The sequence below is a fragment of the Apodemus sylvaticus genome, chromosome 22 (genome assembly GCF_947179515.1).
Source record: "Apodemus sylvaticus chromosome 22, mApoSyl1.1, whole genome shotgun sequence".
Classification (NCBI taxonomy): Eukaryota; Metazoa; Chordata; class Mammalia; order Rodentia; family Muridae; genus Apodemus; species Apodemus sylvaticus.
Window position 1 is genome coordinate 739,351 of NC_067493.1, and position 23,821 is coordinate 763,171.

The 23,821-nt window shown below is 44.9% G+C and overlaps 1 protein-coding gene across 1 annotated transcript in view; it reads left to right on the top strand.

The window, feature by feature from the left end:
• The window catches only part of LOC127673186 (uncharacterized), an 82,553-nt gene that overhangs the window by 2,792 nt on the left and 55,940 nt on the right, over nucleotides 1–23,821 (top strand). The window contains exon 2 of the mRNA XM_052168796.1: nucleotides 11,450–11,837. Within this exon, the coding sequence (XP_052024756.1) occupies nucleotides 11,450–11,837 (388 nt within the window). The remainder of the gene's footprint in view (nucleotides 1–11,449; nucleotides 11,838–23,821) is intronic.

The following is a 23,821-nucleotide window of genomic DNA, read 5'->3' on the forward strand; positions in this document are numbered from 1 at the left end:
CGACATCCAATACATTTTCCCAGTATTAAATACCAACATCTCACCTGGTTTGTGAGCTACAAAGAGAACTTCAACGATTCCATGCATTTTGTGTGTGTGTGGGGGGGGACACAACATGATACAGCCTTTAGGGCTCACAGTGAGAGTCACGTTGGCTTTAGTTTTTGGCCATCTGGCCTCCTGAGTCCCATAGGTAATACAGAATGACCCAGGTAGATTTCATGCACCCAGAGTCTCCATGCCCACAGAGGAATTCAGAGTTCAGGGAACTTGATTATTACTGTGGGCTGAAGCAAATAAGCTTGGGCAACTATTGTACTGGAAAGAGTCCTCATCATCATTACATTAGACAGTAAATAAAGCCTCCTTGGTCCTCTGGGAAACTCTCTTAAGTGTTGTCCAAGACTCTGCTGAACAGCATTTTTAGAAGGCAGCTAAAGAAGTAAGGGTGCCAGTGCCTTTACTCATAAAATATGCAGGATGAGAGTGTTCTGTGGAGAACCATATAACAGGAACAGCGCCTTCTCCATTGCCCATAGCCTCACAATGTAAATGAGATTATAAACATCTTCTCCTTTTCACAGCACAGATTTGTTTGGAGAATCCACAGGGATACTGTATCATGAAAATTTGCTTTAACACAAACCTTTCTCATACAATAGAGCAGTGGTTCTCAATCTTCTTTAAGGCTGTGATCCTTTAATATAGTTCCTTGTGCTGTGGTCACCCTTAACCATTAAATTATTTTCATTGCTACTTCAAACTGTAAATTTGCTACTATTATGAATCATAATGCAAATTTCTGTGGTTTTGGATGGTCTTAGATAACCAGTGTCAAGGGTTGTTTGACACTCAAAGGTGGTCACAGCCCACAGGTTGGGAACTACTGAAATAGAGGCACAAAGGAGTGACCTGTCTGAGCTATCTCAGTGTCAACTGCAAGCCATGGAATTACAAATTTAAGAGGTCCTGTACAATTGCTAAACTGTCCTTTCCAATTCAGATGCTTTTAGTCTTCTTAGAGCGTCTTCATGTGGGTTCCTCCATAAGCACCACACAAAGCTTAGAGTGTAAGTCCATTTGAGAAAGGGATCCCAGGAAGCATGGGCAGTGGGCGAGAGGAGAGAAAGGAAGAACATGGGTGGCAATCAAAGGTATGTTATCAAGCAGGTTACTGCAGGCAACACCTGGACTGTAACACACTGGAGAAATCTGGAGTGCCTGGAAGGTGAATGGAGCTGGACTATTCATCAAACATTGAGCCTCATCGTCCCTAGCTTAAGGCAATTCTGAGAACCGCTTGAGTCCTACCCTTGTGCCTGGGGGGTCACAGGGAGGTAAACATGTGGGGAATTCTGCTATGTGAAGGGTTGAGTAGCAGCTGCATTTGCCCACGCACTGGACCCTATGTCAAGGATCAGCACTCCTTTGAATTTGTAGACTCTTAGACACCTTTGCATCAAGGGGAGTCCTGCAAGGCTGCGGGGGATGCACACAATGTATTTAGTTTATATACAATGTATATAATGTCGTTTAAATGGTTTTGTTTTTGTTTATTTTGGTATAGTTTAGTTGGGTTTCTTTTGTGTGAGTGTGGTGTATGTATACAGGTATTTTCACATATTCAGAGGCCAGAGGAGGACTGCAGACACTCTGATCTCTAACCCTCAGCTTTCTTCCCTTGAGTTTCTGACTGAACCTACACCAAGGCTAGTAGCCAGCAAGCTCCAGAGATCCTCATGTATCCTATCCCCCAACACACATACACACACACACACACACACACACACACACATCACAGTTCTCTGATTATAGGTTACAGGCATGCATATGACCACATCCAGAATTTTATATGCTGCTAGTATCTGAACCCAAGTTCTTATGTTTATACACAAGGGCTTTTCCCAACTAAGACATTTCTCCAGCTCCTCAGATTTTTTTAAAAAATGAAGCAACATTACAAAAACAGGGTAAAGAATCCAGCAAGAGGTAATGAAGAAGCTGAGTCAGAGAAAACCTTCCTGAATAGAATAAAAAAACACTGGCTGAAGAAAAGAGCAGAACAGAAAAAAGACAGCAGGGAGACAGCTGAACTAAAGGAGCCGTGGGCAGCGGGGTTCACCAAAGGAAGTCATCAGGCCTCACAGGAGAGAGATTGCAGTTTCTGTGAGGAGGTCAAAGGAGCCTAAACTGAGGTAGATGTGGCTCTTGGCTAAAGCATAGAACAGTGACTTCAAAGCCTTCGCATAAACAATGGGTTTTGTAGCTCCTTTAGTGGCTGTAGTTCAAATGTCTTCTGATTTAAAACAAATGGCTACAATGCATTCAGCCCAGCAAGATGAAATTTTTGTTTTAGTCACCACTATGACATTGCACACATGTCTCCTAATTTTCAACAACAGAACTTTAGGCACATAAAAAAATGTTGATTTGCTCCAGCTTGGGAGTTGGGAAGTGCACTGGTGTGGGGCCAGCATGAGGGCAGAGATGCTCACATGGAAGGGACCTGAGAGCATTCCTGTGAACTGCTTTAAACACAGTCCACGAAAACACGACAGGAGGCTTCTCAGAGGCCCTTGGGTGATCTGATCGTCTCTTGAATTTCCCCCTACGATTCAAGGAGTCTCACACCCAACTAGCTGCTTTTGAGTAGAGCAGAGGTATTAGAGAGGCAGAAAAAAGGGGACATAGAGAAAGTGAGGTGCTGCCTCCCTTCCTTTCTTTAAGGAGAAAGCGCTATCTCTTTCACAGCTATATTCTTACATGGTGTTATTTGAGACTGCCCAGACTGTGACTTGGCAGGTGCAGCAGTGCTTTGGGGTGTGCAAAATCCCTGCTCTGCAAAACCAGGTGAGTGTGAATGTGTATGTGTGAATGTTATCTCTGTATTAACTTTGGATTTTGGTGTAGCTGTCTTCATTTGAGTTCTAATGCTGAGGAAGGCGTGACAGGGGTGGGGGTGGTCCATCCAGGACTGTGAGCAAGGCTGGATCCTGTAGCCTGGGTTGTTCACATTTTGGCAAGTGAGGAAGCAGCTCTGGCAGGAAAAGGTATCACCCTCAAGGTCCAAGCCATCACTCTAGTTCATAGTTCTTGACGTCCTGTAACTTCCCAAACTAGCTCTGCTGGCCAAAGATTAAAGCTCACACATGTGGTTCTCTGGGAAGTACTTTATATTCAGTCGCACACCTGATCAGATAGATGAGCTTCTTGGAGCACTAACCTCTGGTGTGACCGCGGTTGGAGACAGAGCACGTTAAAGAGGTGACAAGCATGCAATGATGGCCTTGAAGACAGAACTCTACTCCAATGGGACTGATGTACAAAGACAAAGAGATTCCGGGAGTGTGTGTTTGGAGGAAGAGCCGTATTAGGGCACAGTGGGAAGGACAGAGGCCTTGAATAGAGCAAGCCTAAGGATACCTTGACCTTGGACTTGTAGCCACCAGAATGACACAGCAATATGTTGCCAATCTCTCTGACCTGTTCTATATTGACTATCAAGTACATAAGGGAAGAGTAATAGTAAAGAAAGAAAGGCATACAACCAAGAGGGCCCAGCAAGGGGCAACTGAGATTCAGTCCTGCTGGAGAACCTTGAGAGATATAGAACATCCTATAGAATGTTCTATACACAGAGCATGAAAAGGCTGAGGCAGCTGTCTATAGGTATGCTTTTAGGTTCATGGGGACTTAACTCCCTAGTGCCACTGTCCTGCTTTCTGGGGGTCAGATACCTTCTTTGTTTTGTTTTGTTTTGTTTTTAACATTAAAGCATGGGTTTTTAATCTATTTGAAACTGAAATGAGAAACTTATAAAGCAGTAACATCCAAAGCCTTTGAATAAAATTTGAGATTAAAGTAACTAAATTCAAAACAAAAAGACACTATGCATCATATAATTAAAAGGGAAGATGCAAATATGTATAATACATCCATTATACACATATATACTAAATTAATACTATAACAAGGTTCTTAGGACACATAACATTAACGACATAATTCATATTTAGAGTAGAAAAAGCACCTAAGAATGAGCCTGGAGAGATGACTCTGCAATTAAGGGCACTGGCTGTTCTTCTAGAAGACTCCAGTTTTATTCCAATTATGTAAATGGTGTTTTACAACTATCTAAAATGCCAATCCCAGGGGATTCGATGCTGTCTTCCAGCTCCTGTGGGTACCAGACACTTGAGTGGTGCTCAGACATATATGCAGGCACAGTGCTCATGTATATAAAATAATTTTTAAAATAGATGATAACAGCATAAAATAGCTTTTAGATGGTATTTCAGTTTACTTTTTTATTGGATTTTTTTATTTACATTTCAAATGTTTTCCCCCTTTCCAGGTTTCCCCTCTGAAAACACCCTATCCCATCCCCTTCTCCCCCTGCTCACTAACCCACCCAGTTCCCCTTCCGTGTCCTGGTATTCCCCTATACTGGGGCATGAAGCCTTCTCAGGACCAAGGGCTTCTCCTCCCTTTGATGTCCTTCTTATAGAGAAGAGAAGCCACAACAGTGGCGAGCAAGGCTTGGGAAGCAGGACTATGGCATATAAGGAAATGAGCAGCCTAGCTAATGTCACCGGCTGAGAACCCATAGGGAGAGCCTGAGAGCTGCTCACAGATCCCACAGGAATCTGAATTAAAGAGCAACACTGTCTTCTTTGAAGCTACTCTGATGTTTATAAATTAGCACAGGTTTTAGACCAGAAATTCATCAACAGCATCACATTTGTGCCCTCTGCTCATATTGACTGGATGAGAACTGGTATGTTCCCTGCTAGTTTGTGTTATTTTGGGAATCCCTCTATAATAACATAGGCATCTGGAAGTTTCAGGGTTTAAGTCATATCACAGCCTGTATGTGTGTGAAGCAGGTTTTTATGAAGCCAAGGGTTGCTTTGAAGAGAAATTGTACAGGGCTATGCATAGAGACATCATGGCAGGCCTGATGAAGGTCACACAATGACCTTCATCACAGTGAAGGGCCTGAGGGCCCTGGCCTCAAGGTGCCTCAGCAGCACCCTAAGCTTTGATATTAGTCTCCAGTAACTTCTGGTTTTCAGTGTCTCTCTGTTGAGTGTTGGCAGCTGAGGTCACTCAGACATGGTGTGAGTACCCAGGTGGTTCCAGGGCAGCAGCTTCAGATGTCCCCTACACGCCACCTTTCCCAAGATCACTATATCTCTTGTCAATAATTCTTACTACTCATATGTTTGTCTCCAGATTTGACGGTTGACATTGTGCTGTTTCCCCGAGTGGAAGAGGAATTGATTTTTTTTTCTCTTCTGACTCAACATAGGGTGTTTCTAGACATATGTATAGCCCAATGAGAACAATGGGGGAAATACAAGAAAGAAAGCAACAAACAAAGACAAAAAACAACCCCACCAGAGCTTCTGTCTGCAGGATAAGCACCCTGATGTGGCTCATCTGTGGTCTAAGTTTGTCTTCTCAGGTTACTGTATTTAAATTAAATCTCCAGTTTTAGGATTGGAGAACTAATCTGATCATGGTATTCAGAGGCAAGGCTATTGGACATTAATTAACGTTGGATAATCAGAGTAGAGCCATCAGTGAATGCTATATGGCTTTATTATAATCGGCAGAGACCAGAAGACACAGCATATCCTCTATCTTTTTTGCCATGTAATATTTTATGACACCTTAAGATTCTGCCAGCAAGAATGTTAATGTCACCATGGCCCCTCAACAGTGAACCAAAGCTACAAGCCAAAATAAACCTCATTACTCAGCCTTCTTTAGAAATAGCAATAAAAATAGACTACTATACATCTTTATAGCCAAAGCCATTGTCTGGAGTCTCAAAAGTCTTTAAAACTACATCATCTTCCTGTACCCCTTTGGAGAGAGCACTTTGGAAAGAGTTCTTTGTTTTGGTTATGATGGATACTTTACTGTCGTCTGTATTTCCTATAATTTTGTGGTTATGGCCCAAATATCTTTTTAATTGTGTCACTTCTTTTGTTAGAAATCCATGGGCCTACTTGACCTCCTCCAAGAGGTTCTGGGATTGAAGGTTTAATCCATCGATGGAAATGGGCTTCTTCTAAATTATGAAGGAAAGTGTCCTCTCTTGCCCTAGCTCATGATGCGATGGGGGACGGCGCTGCAGCAAGTACCCCACTAAGGCATCTTGTTTCCCTTCATATTCCTAAGCCAGCACACCTCACCTTCTTCCTCTCACCGTGCCACGGGGCATCCTCGTTTTACCTCAGCCCCTCTCAGAAGTTTCTGCAACGTTAGCCTGCCCCATGAGGAATGTTCTAATCATAACCCCTCAAAGAGTACCCCTCCCTTAATTTCAGGAACTTGTGACTGTGTTACACTTTGCAAAAGGACTTTACAGGAGTGAGTTAGAAACAAGCCTTGAGAAGGAAAATGATGATGAATTCTCCAGAGGCCCCCGCTATAATTATATGAGTCCTGAGGGAGGATGACTGTCCAATTTATTATTCTATTGCTGTGAAGGGATCCCATGACCAAGGCAGCTTATAAAAGAAAGCATTTAATTGGGGGCTTGCTTAAAGTTTCAGAGGGTTAGTCCATAATCATCATGCCAAGACAGGAAGCATGGAAGTAGGCAAGTAGGTATGGTACTGGATTTAATAGTGGAGAGTTCCAATCTAATCCCCAAATTGCAGATGTTTATCAGGGAACTGGCCTGATCGTGGGTATTTGAATCCTCAAAGCCTCCTTCCTACCTGGGAACCAAGCCTTCAAGAATAGGAGCTTATGGGGCTATTCTCATTCAAAGGATTGAAGTCACCTTTCCTGGCTGGAGGAAGGGAAACTATCAGAAACAACAACCTTTTGCTGACTTTGAAGAAGGTGGAGTCACTTTGCCAAGGAATGTTCCTCAACTTTGGGCTTCCAGATCAGTGATGATCTAATTAGTTCATATGTAAACATGTGGGTGCTTAAATTTAACATTTTTATTGAGTGTATGGTACATGCCCATAACCCAGACACTCAGGCAGCTGAGGAAGAGGATAAGTTTGAGGTCAATCTAGGCTACATAGCAATGTCTTTTGTTTTTCATTTGTTGTTAATTTTTAAAGGGCAACAACAGTAAACAGGGAAGAAAAAACTATTTCTAGTTGTCCTTTGTTCCTGTCAATGAGACACTTCAGTGATCCAAGGAGATCATCTTTACCTCTTTAATCAGTTCATGGTGTTAGAATATCATACAGAGCATGTATAGCCTAGACAGCAAGGCAATATTAGCTACATGACCACATGTAGGTTCATAGAGTAAGGGAAACCCCAAAGAAAGATAGCTCTTTGCATCTTGGACAGTGCTATCTAGTCAGAGGGCCCAGACCATCAGTTATTAAATTACACAGGCTTGTTCTTCAAACACGACTCATCTGTAGTGTGAAGACTTTCAACAGACTTGACATTGTTACTCTGAGCAGTGTCCTGGAAACAGCAAAGTCTAGGCTGGTACTCTTAAAGCAAACTTCCCAAGGACTTACTTGCTTTTTAATGAAGAGTGGGATTAAAAAGGCACAGGGTGGCCAGTGCTTTGACTGAAATCTTATATTTTAAAAATCTTTCTTGTTAAAATATATATACAAGTGAGGGCTAAACAGACTTTGGTTAATTAGAACTCTCATTCAATGGAAATCTCTCTCAACACGTTTGGGTAAAATGCAGAAAAATGTGACTACTGTTAATTTGTTTTTTTGATTTTGCAGAAAGGGTTTTACTATGTGACCTAGGATGGCCTTGTAGTCTAGTCTGACCTGGAGATCACAATGCTCCTGCCTCAGCCTTCCAAATGCTGAGGTCACAGACGTGAGCCACCATTCCTGGATAGTTTCATTATTCCTTTTAAAAAGCATTTTTAGCAGATAGCTTTGATTTCACAAACATCCCGCTTACTCTGCTACCCACTCAGCATTGCAGAATGTGGGTGCATGTTGGAATGGTGACTCTGAGGGGCAGAGGACCCCAGTATCAGGGAAGGACCTGTCTCCTTACTATACTGTGCTTTCTAAGGTGATTTATCAGCTTGCAGTGTATCCATTTTATAGATTTCAACTTACATTCCTTACATTCCTACTTAATCTTCAACTAACATGGAAATACAATTTTGCAGAATAGCCCTTTCTAGGATGTTCTGATTAATTGAGGACTGATTGTAGCTAACAGAAATGTCACACATGTGATGATCACTTGAAGGTGGAATTCTAAGTGGAGATCTTAGCTTTCCCTCTTCAAATTGCTCTTATCCAAAATGAATTCTGCCCTGCTGCTAACGATTCCAAACAATGTGAAGTCTAAGCATTTTTATGTTTTGGAGCAAGCTAGCCTTCGAGGTTTAAATTTTCTTTGTAGTATTACCACTATTCTGAATGGCTTTTTTTTTTTTTTCAAAATGCACACTAGTGTGCTGAGCTCACTTAGTCTTAAGTTATATTCAACTCTGCATGGCTGCCTTGTCTCCACCTGTAATTTAAACTGTTAGATGTTTCCAGAAGCCCAGATCACATTTCATTTAGAAGTAGGAGAGCCATATTGCTCCTGTATAGGTGAGGTCTCATATGAGCATGACCTTGTTTGAATTTAATGTTTTATAGCAGTGTTATTTGTTTTTAGTGTTATGGGTAAAACCTGGACCTCATGCATGCTAGACAAAAGCTCTCCCACTGAAACGAAGTTCTACACTCCATCCAAGAGATTGACTTTCACAATGTTCATTCTGCCAGTCACTGAGAACGTGTCAGGCCTTTAACATTGTTTGTTCCATTTTGAGTCTGAAGAGGAAATGAGACAGAGCATGTTGGGTAAGAAATCAGCACATAATCTTAAGAGCCATCAACTGTCCTTTTATACATGCCCAGAAAATCTTTTGGCCCATTATACTGCTCCTTGCCAATAGTTGCAACCTTTGCTCTCTTTGACAATCTCTTAGTAATGTGGGACTTCCATCTGTCAGGACAAACAAACTGTCTGGTCTGGGGTTGTGCAGGAAAACCAGTCTCCATCATTGCCCTCGGGGTGTTTGGATTCATCCAAGATGGATGGCACAATTAAAGAGGAACAAGGCTCATTACTTTAGATGACTATTTAAGGCAGCAAGAGATAATTTTCTAGCTAAAAAGTCACTTGAGGGCAGGAACAGTCACTTGATCACTTGTAAGCCTCCTGGAGAGTCCTTGCTTTCAGTAAGTTGGCCGTAAATTAAATTCATTAAATTGAACAGGATATATAGATAGATATAGACAAACATGAACATAGACAGACATAACCATAGCTGTAGCCATAGCCATAGCCAAAGACACAGACACAGACACAGTCAGAGACACAGACACAGACACAGTCACAGTCAGAGACACAGACACAGATGCAGACACAGACACAGACACAGTCAGAGACACAGACACAGACAGAGACACAGACACAGTCAGAGACACAGACACAGTCACAGTCAGAGACACAGATGCAGACACAGACACAGACACAGTCAGAGACACAGACACAGACACAGACACAGACATACATAGACAGACACAGACACAGACGCAGACACAGACACAGACACAGACATACATAGACACAGACACAGACACAGACACAGTCATGCATAGACAAACACAGATAGTTATAGATATAATGTGAGATAATACAAAGCACAGTTTTTTCTTTCCACACTCTGATGTTCATAATGTCCTCAAAGTCTCCAGAGAACACCCCTTTCTTACCTCTTCTGGCTGCTCATGGCTCTAACATTCTTTTACATGCCTCACAATGCCAACTCTCTACTTTGAATACCGGTATCATCAGCCGTAGAGTGAGCTACCTCTGGCTACTCAGGTGAGGTTTGATGCCTATTCATGTTTTCTTTGAGCACTCACATCCAAATAGCTGCCGGAATCTCTAGAGCCCTTCCTCTCAATTCTCTTAAATAATTTCCCCATTAATGTCCTATACTCTATTGGAGCTGTTACCTCTCTGAGTGATGGTAATTTATGCCCATTCTAACAAGTCACTCTTGGGTATATATGCCAAAGAAGTTTGCTGATATTCGCTTTTGACTGCATCATCTCCTGACCTCACCTTGGGATCCTCATCCAGTATTCTTTACTTCCCTGGGGCAAGAAGACCATTCATACTCCTCCCACTACCCTACATCCTTACATAAAATCCTCCTCTCAGTTGAGTCCTAAAGTCCTCCCATGAGTCCTCCCTGTGTTCACCCTTCAAAATCCTACAGTTAATGCTACTCAGGGATGTCAGTTGTAAGAGGAGAAAGTGGCTCTAACCACCATGAGCAGGATAAGCAAATTTTTTAGAAGGATCCCAAGTAGTATTAAGTAAGACAAGACTCAGAACCAAGCAGGTTAGCAGCTGCTGGAGGGAACTTTCCACCTTGCCTTTCCCTTTCCTAAGGGCACTGTTTACCACAGCAACTATTTACACAACATGTATATGGTATCAGGAAGTGCACCTCATTTACTGATTATTCAAAGGCAGTAAAAGACTGTGTGGAGGCTACATGAGAACTCCATGCCATTTGGTATAGGATACATGAGAATCTGTGGGTTTTGGTACCCCAGTGTGTGAAGAGGTCATGGAAGTAATGATCCATAAATATGTGGGGCAATTATGCTGTGTCCCACAGAATGTCAGTGACCTCAAGTTACAGGCCTGTCAGCAGACCCTGAGGCTCTGAAATCTGACTGGAGGGACATCTACAACGTTACCTTACCAAGGTGGAGGTTGGAGCTAGGTTAGAATCTCATTAACATAAATGTGAGTTGCCAGACCTGAAAACTGAATTCATTTGAATATCAGGGCTTCCTTTGGGGAAAAATGAGTGAAGGACCTTGGAGAAGAAACATCTGGATTCCGGACTTCCCATCGATCTAGAGTTCTAGCTTTCTAAGTTTGCTTACAGGTTGGCTGCTACTCAAAAGCTGGGAGAGCAAGGTTTCCTTTTAAAGCTTTCTCAGCCTTCTGTACTAAAGAATTCCTGGGCTCTAATAAGCTGCCCGGGGCGCTGAGGAGGCACGGAGGAGGTCGGGTTTCCTCTCCTCCCCCACTAGGAAGTGGTCCCGCCTGGGGGTGGGGGGTGGAGTAAAAAAGTGTCTGGATGGGAAAGTAAATAAATGCTAGGCAAATAAATAAAGAAAATGCCCACAAGCAATTACTGGGAGGAAGTGACATTTTCATGTAAGTCACTTTTCTGACAGAAACCAGGCCTGTTTGGCTGAGAGTGCTGTGGGAAAGCTTGGGGGCGGGGTAGGGAGGTCGCTGTAAGAATCCAATGCACAGCGGGGTGAGGAGACTGCCCGGTCGGTCTCGAGGGCTGGAAGTGGCACCTCATTCTCCCTCGCAGCCCCTCCCATATGCCCCCAACTCTAATTTAGAGCGGTTCTGGCTTGAAGCCCACGGGCAGGGCTTTCCCTAGGCCTGGCCGGGACTCCCAGGTGTGTCCCCGGCCCCGCCTGCGCCGGGCTGGGCCAGCCCCTGGGCGGCGCCAGGGCAGTCGGGGAGGAGCGCGGGCGGGGAGCGCGCGGAGGCGGGCGCTGCGCTGGAGGGTCGCTGCCGCGGAACGCAGGCCGGTGCGCGCGGCCGAGCGGGCGGCGGCTGCGGCCACGGTGGTGGTGGGGAGGGCTCGGCTGCAGGCAGGCTCGGGGCTCCCGGGCCGGCGGGGTCCGCCGGCTCCAATTGCGTCCGCTTGGTGGCGGGAGGAGGGAGCGGTGCAGACAAAGAGCGGCATCTGGTGGGCGCAGCTCGGCCGCAGCCCCGGGACTTGCGCTGCTGCCCTCCGGCCTCGGCGTGCACTGTGCAGCGAGGTAAGGCGATGGCGGGGGCTGCAAACTTGGGCTGGTCCGTAGAGTTGGAAGAGAGGGGCGGGCGGGTCGCGGCTGCCCGGGGAGGGCCAGGGAGCGCGTACCCCTGCGCACCCGACTGGTGCCCTCGGCCCCGCCGCGGCCTGGCGTCCCCGGGCACCAGCACCTCGGATACACACCTTCCTGTGAGCCGTCGCCAGGTTCAGCCTCCGGCTGGCGTGGGGGGTGGGGCGCCCTCCGCGGGCGGACACCGGGGACCAAGGACCGACAGCCCTGGAGAACGCTAGCAGCCCTGGCTTGCGAGCGGGCGTGGGACCGAACCGCGGCCAGGTCGCTGGGCCGGCGTGCCTAGGAAGAATAGCTTGGGATCTGAAGGCCACAGCGCTAGGAAGCGGGAGGCTGCGATGGCCGGGAAGAACTTCCAGTATTTAGAACTATTTGTGATCCGGCACAAAGCTGCTGTCACGTTCCATAAAGGAGGTCCTTGCCTCGGCGGCGCCGGGCGCTTTTGTGCCTCGTTCTAGTTGCTGCACCTGGTCTCGCATTTCCAGGACTTAAGCCTCCTCAGCCAAAGTTTTCCCCAGTTGCTCTGCCCCCTCAGTTTATTCAGGGTGATTTAAGCATGTGGTTCTGCAAGAATTTGCTGTGTGACTTTTAATGCCCCGATGGCACCTCCCTTTTGAGCACTGTTAGCTTGGCATTGTGTGGAGAGGTTTGGTTTGCAAAACGCTGATATTTATACACAACAACGACTTTCCCAGAAGGTGTGCGCGGGTGGTGGTTAATGGATTGCAGACGTGACGAACAGTAGTATTGCGAACAGCTTGGGGACACAGCTGGGCGCCAAGTGGAGTGGGCCCTGATACCCTAGCACATTCAGGCCGGCAGTTTCCTCCTTAGTTGGCTTTTCTTATTTTGCTAACAGGTTTAAGGCCAACCAGGCCAAGTTTGCGTCTGTGTGTGGGATGAACCTGTCCGAGTTTGGGCTGGAGGTGCACAGGCCTGATCCTTGGTTGACCCAAAAATAAACAGCTCATTGGTCAGTGGTCATTTATTTAGTTCACCTTCTGTCTTTTATATGGTGTTATTTTAACTAAGCATATTTTATATGTGTTAGAAACGAAAGCATACTTTAAGTTTCTGGTTGCAAGATAAATATAGAAGAGTAATTATTATAGACTGTTTGAATAACCTTTAAAGTGAAAATTTCAATATTAAGGTCTTTGCTTTTTAGATACTACATTTACTTGGGTCCTAAGAGTTATAAATATTCAGATTTTCTCATATGCCCGTTTCCTCATAACTTTTGTACATGGAAACCTTCATAATGGAACCAAATGAAATACACCTTCCCTTTTCTTTCAATTAGTACGTATTAACTATTCAGAATGGTGGGTTTTTGCTTTTTGTTTTGTTTTGTTTTGTTTTGTTTTTTAAGACAGGGTTTCTCTGTGTAGCCCTGGCTATCCTGGAACTTGCTCTGTAGACCAGGCTGGCCTTGAACTCTGAGATCTATCTGCTTCTGCCTCCCCAGTACTGGGATTAACATCTTGTGTCCTGTGCCTGTCTTAGAATGGTAGGTTTTATTGTGACAGTTTCAAAAATGCTGTTTTACTTTGGAGTTTGGATTTAAGTTTTGACGTTTATCCTCATTCTTCATGGCCTCTGTCATGTTGAAATGGATGTTGAATAATATGAATTCCATAGTTTCTGTGCCTGAAAGCCATTGACTATGGAGAAAAACTGTTGCCAGGTAGTGTGATCACTGTGTGGCTGAGAGTTTGTCTCTGCAGTCCAGATGTTGGGAGTCTAGTTGCAGGGTGATGGTGTTAGAGGAGAACCTTTAGGAGTTGTTTAGAGTTTGAGTGTGGAGTCCCAGCAAATGGATTTATTCTCTCACGCCTTTGTCCGTTGTGTTATATAATACAGAGAGAGGATGCTGGTTTGTGAACTAGGATGTGGCCACCAGACATGGACTTGTCTTGTGCTTTCAGCCTCTGAACTGAGAAACAACCCAGTCTGCCAGATGGACAGAAAAGGCAGTGGTGAACCTCTGATCATCAGTGGCTCTGGTGCTGATGGTGGTGGCAGGGTTGTAGTTTTGGAAATGATGCCTTGTGGAGACTTGCAAGCAAGTTAGAGACTTACAGAAAATGACAGCTCTGCAGTATGGTTACCACAGCCTCCTGAGGTCCCCTTGCTCTCTGTCTCTCTGCCTAAACTGCTGGCTAAGCAAACAGGTTCATGTCCTGGGTGTGCTTAGAACCAGCTCCTCCACGATGGGGGGCAGGGTGTCTTTAGTGTAATAAGTAATGGTTTGTGGCAATGGAAGGAAATGGTAATAAAGTCACTGTGACTGTTGTGGTCTGCCTTCCAGGCACACCCAGAGCAGTTAAGTGAGGATCATTTCTCTTGGCTTTCTTTCTCTCTTATGTTTGAAAGTTAAAGTTGTGCTAGTCTAGGAAACTGGATGACATCTCCCACAGACCTGAGTTAGCAGTTGAGTTGACGCCTGTTCCTCATAATGTCTTTAGAAATGTTGATGTCAACCTTAGCGATTATTACCTGGTGGGACTGTCTTAGTCTGATTTCCATTATAACAATGGGATATCCAAGGCTAGATGCTTTATTAAGAATTAAAGGTCTTTCTTACCTTAAGTCAGGAGGCTGAAAGTCCGAAGTTGGTTGGCTAGCCATTGTAACTAAACACCATGCTAGTGATAGCATGTCAGGTGCTGCCATGTGACTGGGAAGTTACAACGAAAGCCAGGATTGGGAGGAGCCAGGCTTATTGAAAACAACTCAGTGTTGCAGAGCTGATCTCAGACTTCATGAGAATAGTGTGATTCCTTCTGATGAAAGCACCTCCAATCTCTTTGACCTTTCACTAAAACTACCTTCTAGGCATCCCACTGTCTCCCAACATCTGTTTGAGGACTAGGCTTTTCACATACCAAACCTTTCAATTTATTCAGGCATACTGAATCCAGATGATAGTAAAGACTCTTAGCTGCTTTGAAACCAGAATCCCAGCACTTGGGAGGCAGAGGCAGGTGGATTTCTGAGTTCGAGTCCAGCCTAGTCTACAAAGTGAGTTCCAGGACAGCCCGAACTACACAGAGAAACCCTGTCTTGAAAAACCAAAACCAACCAAACAAACAAACAAAAAACCAGAATCAAATGGTGATTTAATGTAGCAGCCATGTGCTCGATGCTTGTCTGCTGACTGAAGAAGAGGGTGAGCGTTGATGATAAGATATAGTATGGATTATTCTTGCCAGAGCATGGAGTAGCATGTGGTGGTGTATGCAGGGCTGTCATTGCCAGTTAAGGCTGTTAGTGATTCCTGACAGTTAGCTTGTGATGAGTGTGCCTACCCCTAGCCAATTTTGAATAGTGCTTGTAACTTCTCAGCTGCTCTGCATGTTATATATTCCTGTGTGTCTGTTGTATATATAAAATAATATATATTAGTAATTTTTACTGGTGCTGATGTTATTCTGACACCATCAGTATTGATACCTATATTTTGATTTTATATGTTTATATATTATGCATGCATATGTATATGTGTGCAGAGGCCAGAAGAGGGCACAAAGATCCCTCTTCTTTTGTTCTTCATCTTATTCCCTTGAGACAGAATATCTCCCTGAACCTTGAATTTACATTTTCAGCTAGACTGATAGCCAGCAGGTCTTAGTTATTTTCCTGTCAATGCCCCCCACAGCACTGGAGTTACAGGTGTATTGGTTCTTACACAGGTGCTGAGATCCTAACTTGCGTCCTCACAGTTGTGCAGAAAGTACTAATTTTACTGAAAAGCTGCTGTCTTAGGGTTCTCTATTGCTGGGTAAAAACACCATGACAAAAAAAAAAAAAAAAAAAGGCAGTTTGGGAAGAAAGGGTTTATTTGTCATTGAGGGAAGTCAAGATAGGAACTCAAGGCAGAAACCTGGAAGCAGGAACTGAAGCAGAGGCTGTGGAGGAACATTTTCATCCTGCTTTCCTATACAACACAAGGCCATCTGCCCAGGGGTGGTATTTACTTTAGCAGCAGCTTTAATTCTAAAACCCCATGGAAATGAGAGTGGGTGATTGAATCTTAGAGGCTAGTCCCTTTTGTAATAAAATTCAAGGAGATCAGGGGACCTTCAGGGTTTTTGCCCCTCTGCGTCCTGTAGACACTCTTTGATTCACTTTCCCTGTGTTTTTCTGGTCGTCTCTGGCCTTTGGCTTGTATGGAACATTTCATGTCTGTGCTAAACATAACCATCCTTTGACGGACACATCATACTGGACTATGGCCCGACCAGTGTGCTTTGGCTGTGACGGAATGCCATTTCTCAAGTCTGTCAGTGATGATGGTTTTCCTGCTGGTTGCTGGTCTGTCTGCGTCTGCTCTGTGGCAGGTAAACATGAAGGAGATCCTCACTGTGCCGATCGACTTTCAGGTTGAATGTGGGGTCATTGTGAAGAAGGTCAGTCTATCTGCTAGAAGAAAAACATTAGACACCTTTATGAATCTGTTGCTGTACCAGTATAGATGAATTCTTTTACTGGAAATAAAAATACCTCTTCTAAACGGCTTGTCTTGTTTTGCTGATGTGGAATGGGAGTTGGCCGAGTCTCCTTCACTCACAGCCTTGGCCATGGCACCCCGAGACCCGTGGGCTCTAGACACTTCTGCCAACCTGTTACTTAAATGCCCAACATTATAAGCTGTGTTTGGTCTTTAACAAGCAACAGGAGTACACGTTCTTGCCCATGCCTGAACTCCTTACTTAGAGTTTTTGAGAAGAGCAATTATGAACCTGGTACTTTGGGAATCGATGGGTTGAAACGGGCCGTGAATCTTAGGGAAAACACACCTTTCTCAGACATCTTGGGTGATGTCAGAACTGAATGCCAAGGGCCTGGATCAGGAATGCTTAAGGCCTATTTAGTAGCTAAAGGATACCTTGGGGCTCACTTAGGGCTTGTTTGTTTTTCCATTTTCTGTCAGTGAGGCTTATGTTTTAATTATAAAAGTCACCTAGGTCCAGACCATTAGACAGATCATCTTGTGGTAGACTGAATGATTGCTGGCCAGGCTGTTTTCATGCTAGTCCCAGCTTCTTTTGCTTGTGTCGTCTGCTTACTACCTACCTTCTTTCTCCCGGCCTGGCTTGGCCGAGCTTGTGCTCTCTCTGAAGGCATTCCCTGGTCTTTAGCTGACCTGTATTTAGCATTGGGTGTGCCATGCACCCTCCACTTCTCCATCTGCTCTGCCTGGGCATGAAAAGGAGGTACACTTGCATATTTATCCTCACAGGGTCTCCTTAAGGAATATTAGCTTCTCCATGCATTGCTTTCCTCTCTTTCTCGGCCTTCAGTGTTCTTTGGTGGCCTGAGGCACATGCAGCTTGTCTGGGATTGTTCATAGCTTAACTTCAACTCTTATTCATTTATTTATTATTCATTCATTCATTCATTCATTTTTGGGGGGAGGGTTGTTTTTTTGGATTTGGTTTTTCAAGACAGGGTTTCTCTGTGTAGCCCTGGCTGTCCTGGAACTCACTCTGTAGACCAGGCTGGCCTCTAACTCAGAAATCTGCCTGCCTCTGCCTCCCAGAGTGCTGGGATTACAGGTGTGTGCCACCACCGCCCTGCTCCATTCGCTTTTTTATCTGAGGGGCGTCAGTATGTCTGTTCTTAATCCCTTGGCCACCACCTGCTTCCTCCTCATCTTACTGTTTTCCTCCCATACTGGGGATTGAACCTCAGTCTTTACATAAGCCAGGCAAGCACTCTAACACTGAGCTATCCCTGACCTTCTCTTCACTTTTTATGTTGAAACAGTGCCTCACTTTGACTGGGATACCCTTGGATCTAGGTGCTTGTCCCCGAGATCTTGAGTAGCTGTCTTACAGGTGTATTCCACCAGCCTTGTCTCTCAACCCTTCACTTTCTTGAGACTGAGCAGGCACGAACGCTGGGGTCAATCTGCTTCTCTCCAGGGGCTCTAAGGTCACAGTGTTAGTAATAAAGGCCTCAGTGGGATGGTCGCCTCACTGCTTAGTGCCTGATTCCATGTAGCAGTGACACACTGTGACCCTCAATGCTACCCTCTTTTCACAGGCAAGACATGAAGTTTTGGGGATTCTTATTAACAGTTGAATAGGGAACTTGGTATCTCTTAGGGCTAGTTACAGGACAACCTGTCTCACCTTTGACTGTGGCTTGCCTTCTTGGTCCTGCTGGGCTTGAGACTTTTAGGATGGGTGGAGTCACAGAGGTGGGAGCCACTGGGGGTCATAGTGATAAGTGCTCTGAGGGCCTGTGTGTGGCTCTCAGGGAGGGAGGGAACAGGTCTGGCAGCCCCTTGCTACGGGCAGGGAAACCTTGAACTATATAGTCTATAGATACAAGATCTTTGCACATTATAGCCATGATAAACTTGAACAGGTAGTTTATTTTTGTCATCTTCTAAACTATAGTAAAATAACTGTTGCATTTACATTGTGTTAGGTTTAAGTCTCTTAGAGCTCATTAAATGTTTTTGTGAGAGGACATGGGTGAGTTTTAAATAAGGGACTGGAGTGTGTGGGTTTTGGAACCTTTGGGGAAGAAATTAATTCCTTAAGTCAGTTGCTCATGGATGAAGGGTGAAAGAATTTGCCTTTTATGGACCGTAGAGACTTGCTGTTCACATTATGTAGACACTGCCCCTCTCATGGTGTGTTTAGCTTCGGACACTGGCTGAGCTGGGCAATACTTGATGTGGGATCTGTGATAGTAGAAGTTCTCAGGAGAGCAGATTTGTGTCCAGCCAGGAGTTGGGTACGGTCTGAGAATGTCATTTAGAGTTTTGAGGAACTAGATGGATGCTTATCTTTCTGGGGACTGAACTCATGGCCCAGATTGCCCCCCTGGGCAGTTCTCACACTTTGAGAAATCCTCACACTATGCCAAACCCAGTTTTCTCATTAAGAAAATGGATGAGCATCTCTGAGGAGGAACAAGTTAAGGGCCATGCTGTGCAGGCCCAGGGCAGCGGCGCCCGCTCTCATTTTGGGGGCGTGGGCTTTAGTGTCTTCACCTTGTTCCTAAATTGACATCTGAAACTGGGAACAAGGTGAAGACACTAAAGCTATTTTAACAGTAGAGCAAGATGCTATTGCCATGTGTTGGACTAGAAGGGAGGCCCAAATCTTCAGGCTAGGAAGCAGAGCTGGCAGGCCGAGCCTCTGTGCCACTGTGTCCCTGTGAGATGTCACAGCTGCTATACTGGAGGGAGATGTGCTTGACTGCAGTTTGTGTGAAAGGAGAAAGCAGAGCTAGGCCTGAGTGAAACCCTTGAGTTCACACAGAGCGTGCTTGGTGTGCAGCGTGAAGAGGGCACAGGGCAGCCGTTTCCATCCTGGGATTGAATTCAAGTCTTTAAAACTTTTGCAGCAGTTGCTTTTACCCACTGGATCATCTTTTCAATTCCTAATGCATATTTACTTAGAGCAAGAGTAGCTGGAACTGCCCTTGGCTAAGTAACCCTTCTGCCACCCGCATCCCCTGTGGGGCAGACTGTCCACTGTAGTCTGTACTGATGTGTAGTAGTTCCCTCAGTGGGCGCAGCACTGGCGGGCAGCCTTTACGGGTAAACAATGGCGACTTTTATTCAGCTTGTTCCTCTGAGGATTATGAAATATGCAGGCAGGAGGAAACCCAGCTAATGCACTGTGTAATAGCCCTGCATGCATGTGCTCAGATTTTCTCATGATCCCTCCATCCCTAGGAAAAGGCTATAAATTAAATCCTCATGTTTGATTTTTTTTTTTTAAAGGGAAACAGCAGGGTAGCCTGTTCCAGCTTATCCATCATGTCCTGTGACTCAAAGGGAATTCACCAGTGGAATTTTCCAGAAAGTCAAGTCTTTTTTCCCCTGCCTGAATATTGCTGCCTTGTAACAGAAATGTAGACAGATTGGGGGTTTGCAGGATAACACAAAACTCCTTTTCCTGCTGCACTCAGAGAACAGTAGTTTGGGTCTGAATTAGTCAGCATTCTCTCGAGTCACTTATGGAATGTCTCTCTATATTGAGGGAATTTATTGTGATGACTTACAGTATGTAGTCCAACTAACCCAACAATGGTTAGCTGTTAATGGGAACTCCAAGAATCTAGTAGTTGCTCAGTCCCACGAGGCTAGTTGATTCAGCTGGTCTTCTGTAGAAGGAGGTTCCTACAGATGTGCTGGCAAGTAAATGCAAGCAGGTGAAGAGTGAGTCTTCTTCTTCTTATGTCCAATGTAGGTCTTCAGCAGAAGGTGTGGCCAAGATTAAAGGTGTGCAGCATACACCTTGACCTGGGCCTTACTTTGTCCCAGGATGACCTTGAACTCAGGGCGCAGTCTTCTGGGATTAAAGGCGTGTACTACCTTTCCTGGGGCTAAGCTTTTAATGACCACTATGCCTCAAGATCTCCATGCCAAGATCCAGGTCAGAAATTTGTGTCTTCCAACCTCAAGATCTGGATTACAGCTGAGCCTTCCAATTCTGGATTGTAGTTCATTCCAGATATAGTCAGGTTGACAACCAGGAATAGCCATTACAGGGCCATTTTGTTACTGTCATCTGAGCCTTATGTTAGCTTGGGGGCTGTTTTCTTCTGTGACCTGTGCCATGCTACTGATGCTCTAAAACTCAGTGATGTAAGTCATGTTGAGTAAGGAAAACCTTGACTTCATTAGTTCTAATAGAAGTTTGCCATCCTGTGTCCCGTGACAGCAGTATTCCTGAGAGTAGAGTTTCAACCTGTCCAGTGGCTATGTCTGGGTTAACCAGGGAGGAGAAGCTACTTGTGTATCTCTCACAGTTTGAAGCAGCCTCTCTAGGCTAATTCTGTTAGTGCTGGCTTTGTGTAAGGAAAGGGGCATGCATGTTCAATTCCAATGTATGTGTTTCTACTGGGTACTCAAAGCAATGAGAAAAATGCCAGACATTCCTGCTTGCCTTTTCTAGTACTATGGTGTAGGGTTAAGGAGTATGCTGATGAACTAGTTTTCAGGTCTTTAGAATGTAGATGAGTGTCTTTCTCTTGTACCATTATATACTCTGATAATCACTATCATTTAAGTCAAATATGTTTATAGATCCCACAGTTCTGATTGCTTCCCACAACAGAGTCTGGCATTTCAAAAGAATGGAAAAAAAGTTTGTTCTTTTGGGGGAACTGTGTGTCTGCTTGCTCAGGCCTGCTGTTCAGCTGCTATCTCAGGTCCTGAGTGTTTGCAAGTCTCTGGTGATTTTGGTGTTTGCCATTTTAACATTTTTACAATGTGCAGAAATCATGCAATCTAAATTTCAGCCCCAGGACACATGGGTGAGGCTAGGAGCTTGTGGATGCCACCAGTGCCTCAGGATGTCTTTTGAAGCAGGCAGTAATTGTATGTAGTGCTACTTGGCTCCTGGAGTGGCGGTAGTCTTTGAATCCATTTGGAAAAAGGCGGAGTTGGATAATGAACCTCAGTGGGAGATATTGTTTCTTGAGATTTCTGTGGACACAAGAGAAAGTAATCCTGGTGTTTGTCATGTAGGTAAGCATGAAAGAAATCACTGCCATTCAAAAGGATAGAGTTGAAACTGTCTCATCCAGAAGACAGCCATGAAAAAAAGTCATAGTTACGTGTTTCCTTGTGAGTTCTCAGAACCCAGATGTGCCCACATGCTGGCCTAGACTCCAGATGAGCCCACAGGCTGATTTAGAACCCAGATGTGCTCACAGGCTAGGTTAGAATCCAGATGTGCCCAGAGGCTAGGTTAGAACCCAGATGTGCCCACATGCTGGCTTAGACTCCAGATGAGCCCACAGGCTGATTTAGAACCCAGATGTGCTCATAGGCTAGGTTAGAATCCAGATGTGCCCAGAGGCTGGAGTTCCTCATACACACAGGAGAGCAGCTACTTCTTCTGGTGAGTGGAAACCGTGTTACTTGTGTCTACGCAGGTGCCTGTGAGTCCTGCGCTACTCTCCATGTGGGCATGTTTGCTTTTGTCCTTTGTAAGGCTAGTCTAGGAGAGCTCTACTGCACACAAATGTCACTCTCCATCTTAGCTGGAGGCTGGATGCCAGATCCATAATTCTTAGTAAGTGCTATGTCTGTTTTTGGTTCAGATGAATTCTTAAACTGGGCTATCCTTATCCTTCCTACATTTGTCTATAGGCATACATATATATACTTGAGACCTGCAAATGTGTGTCCACTCATGCCTGTTTTCCTATTCTTCCTCATTTGTCTTCTGCCTTGCTTTCCTCTTCGAATGTCCCCTCTAGTGCATTTCTCTCTGTTGTTAGTTAATCCATTCACCCAGCCAGCCCTTTATTGATTTCTTCTTGTTTGGGGCACTGTGATTGGTGTTGTAGACAGAACAGTCCATTATTAGCACCCAGCGCAGAAATAATGACAAATGTAAGACAGGTGCCACTTGTTGGAGTCTGCAGGACCTGAGCACTAGTGTGAATGGTTTTCTAAATACAGGCCCCTTTGTTTGGGCACAGTCAGTGCCAAAACAGGATAGGTCTCTGTTGGAGCCTTTGCCTCAGCCTTAGACTTGGCCCTGGTCTTCTCTTGGGTCCTTGTCTGTTCCTCCCTGTGTGTGATCTATCAAGCCAGCCCCCAGCTTAGCCTTGCCCATATATTCATGAACAAGAATGAAGACAAACCACAGGCCATGGGAATTTGACCTAAAATCTTTTGGTAAAATGTTGAGAGGTGTCAGTTCATGGAGACTTGGCAATGCTCCATGTCTGCCTGTGGTGGCTGTGGCCTGATTTCCCTCCTGTTTGGTTTGGAGTTCTGGTTCCTATCTATCATTGCTATGTTCATGGCTCTTTCTTTTGTGGACTTGGCCTCCCTCACACCATGCTCCTGGATTCCTTCCTTTCTTCCTGCTGCGGCCCAGATGCCTCTGACCATTTTCACCTCCATCCTCAAGGTATTGCCTGGCCTTGAGCATATCTTACATCTCTGCCATCTGTGGTTCAGTCCCTTGTTTCTATTATTGGGAATGCCAATACCATCCTTTAAAATTGTGAAGTGTTGATGCATGACCAGCCTCAGCAGCTCAGAGACTCGTGGTAGGAAGGTGTTTTATCTGAACTCCTCCGTGGTCCTGCTCTGGGCTGATGCAGCAGGGACACAAGGCAGCTGTTCTCTGCCCTTATGCTCAGCCCCGAGTTACTTGATTCTCTCTCATCTTGGATGATTTTTTTCCTTGTCAAACTGAACAAAACTAGCTTACCAGAGCGTAAAGCACAGACCCAGTTCTATTGAGCTTGCATTTAGAGCCTCTGCAGAATCCTTTACCAGTGAATGCAGTGGACCAAAATGTTAGAGTCCTCAAAACTCACCACATGGAGGAGGTGAGTGGCTATATATGTAGATGGGGCCTTTTTGGCAAAAGTTAAATAGTGAAGCTCAGATATTGAGATTAGAGCCTTTCAGAAGTCATACTAACTAGGCATGGTGGTGCAAGCCTGTAATCCTGGCACTTTTGGAACTAAGGCTGGTAGATTTTTGAGTTCTAGGCTAGTTAGAGCTATATAGTGAGAGCCTGCCTTAAATAAAACATTGTGGAGTAGAGTGTTGATCTTTGCTGCTGTACCATGTAAGGATACTGGAAAAGGCCACCATGAACCAGGATGAGAAAAAAAAAAAAAACAAAAACAAAAACAAAAACAAAAAAAAAAAAAAAAAAAAACCACCAGGAGCTGCCTGCAGCCTGACCCTGGACTTGCAGACTCTATACAAACCTGAGCTAGGAATGCCTTTTGTTTAAGGTCTGTCACTTTTTATAGAGCCTTAGATGTGTAAAGCATTGAGCCCTGCTTGAGTTTTGCTGTGGTGAAGATGTCATTTTAGGAGTTGCTGGGGTACTAGTAAGTTTACCCACAAAGGTGTCCCTATGGGCTAGACTTCTTCATGCCAGGGAGCAAAACTCTGCTCCCTTTCCCAG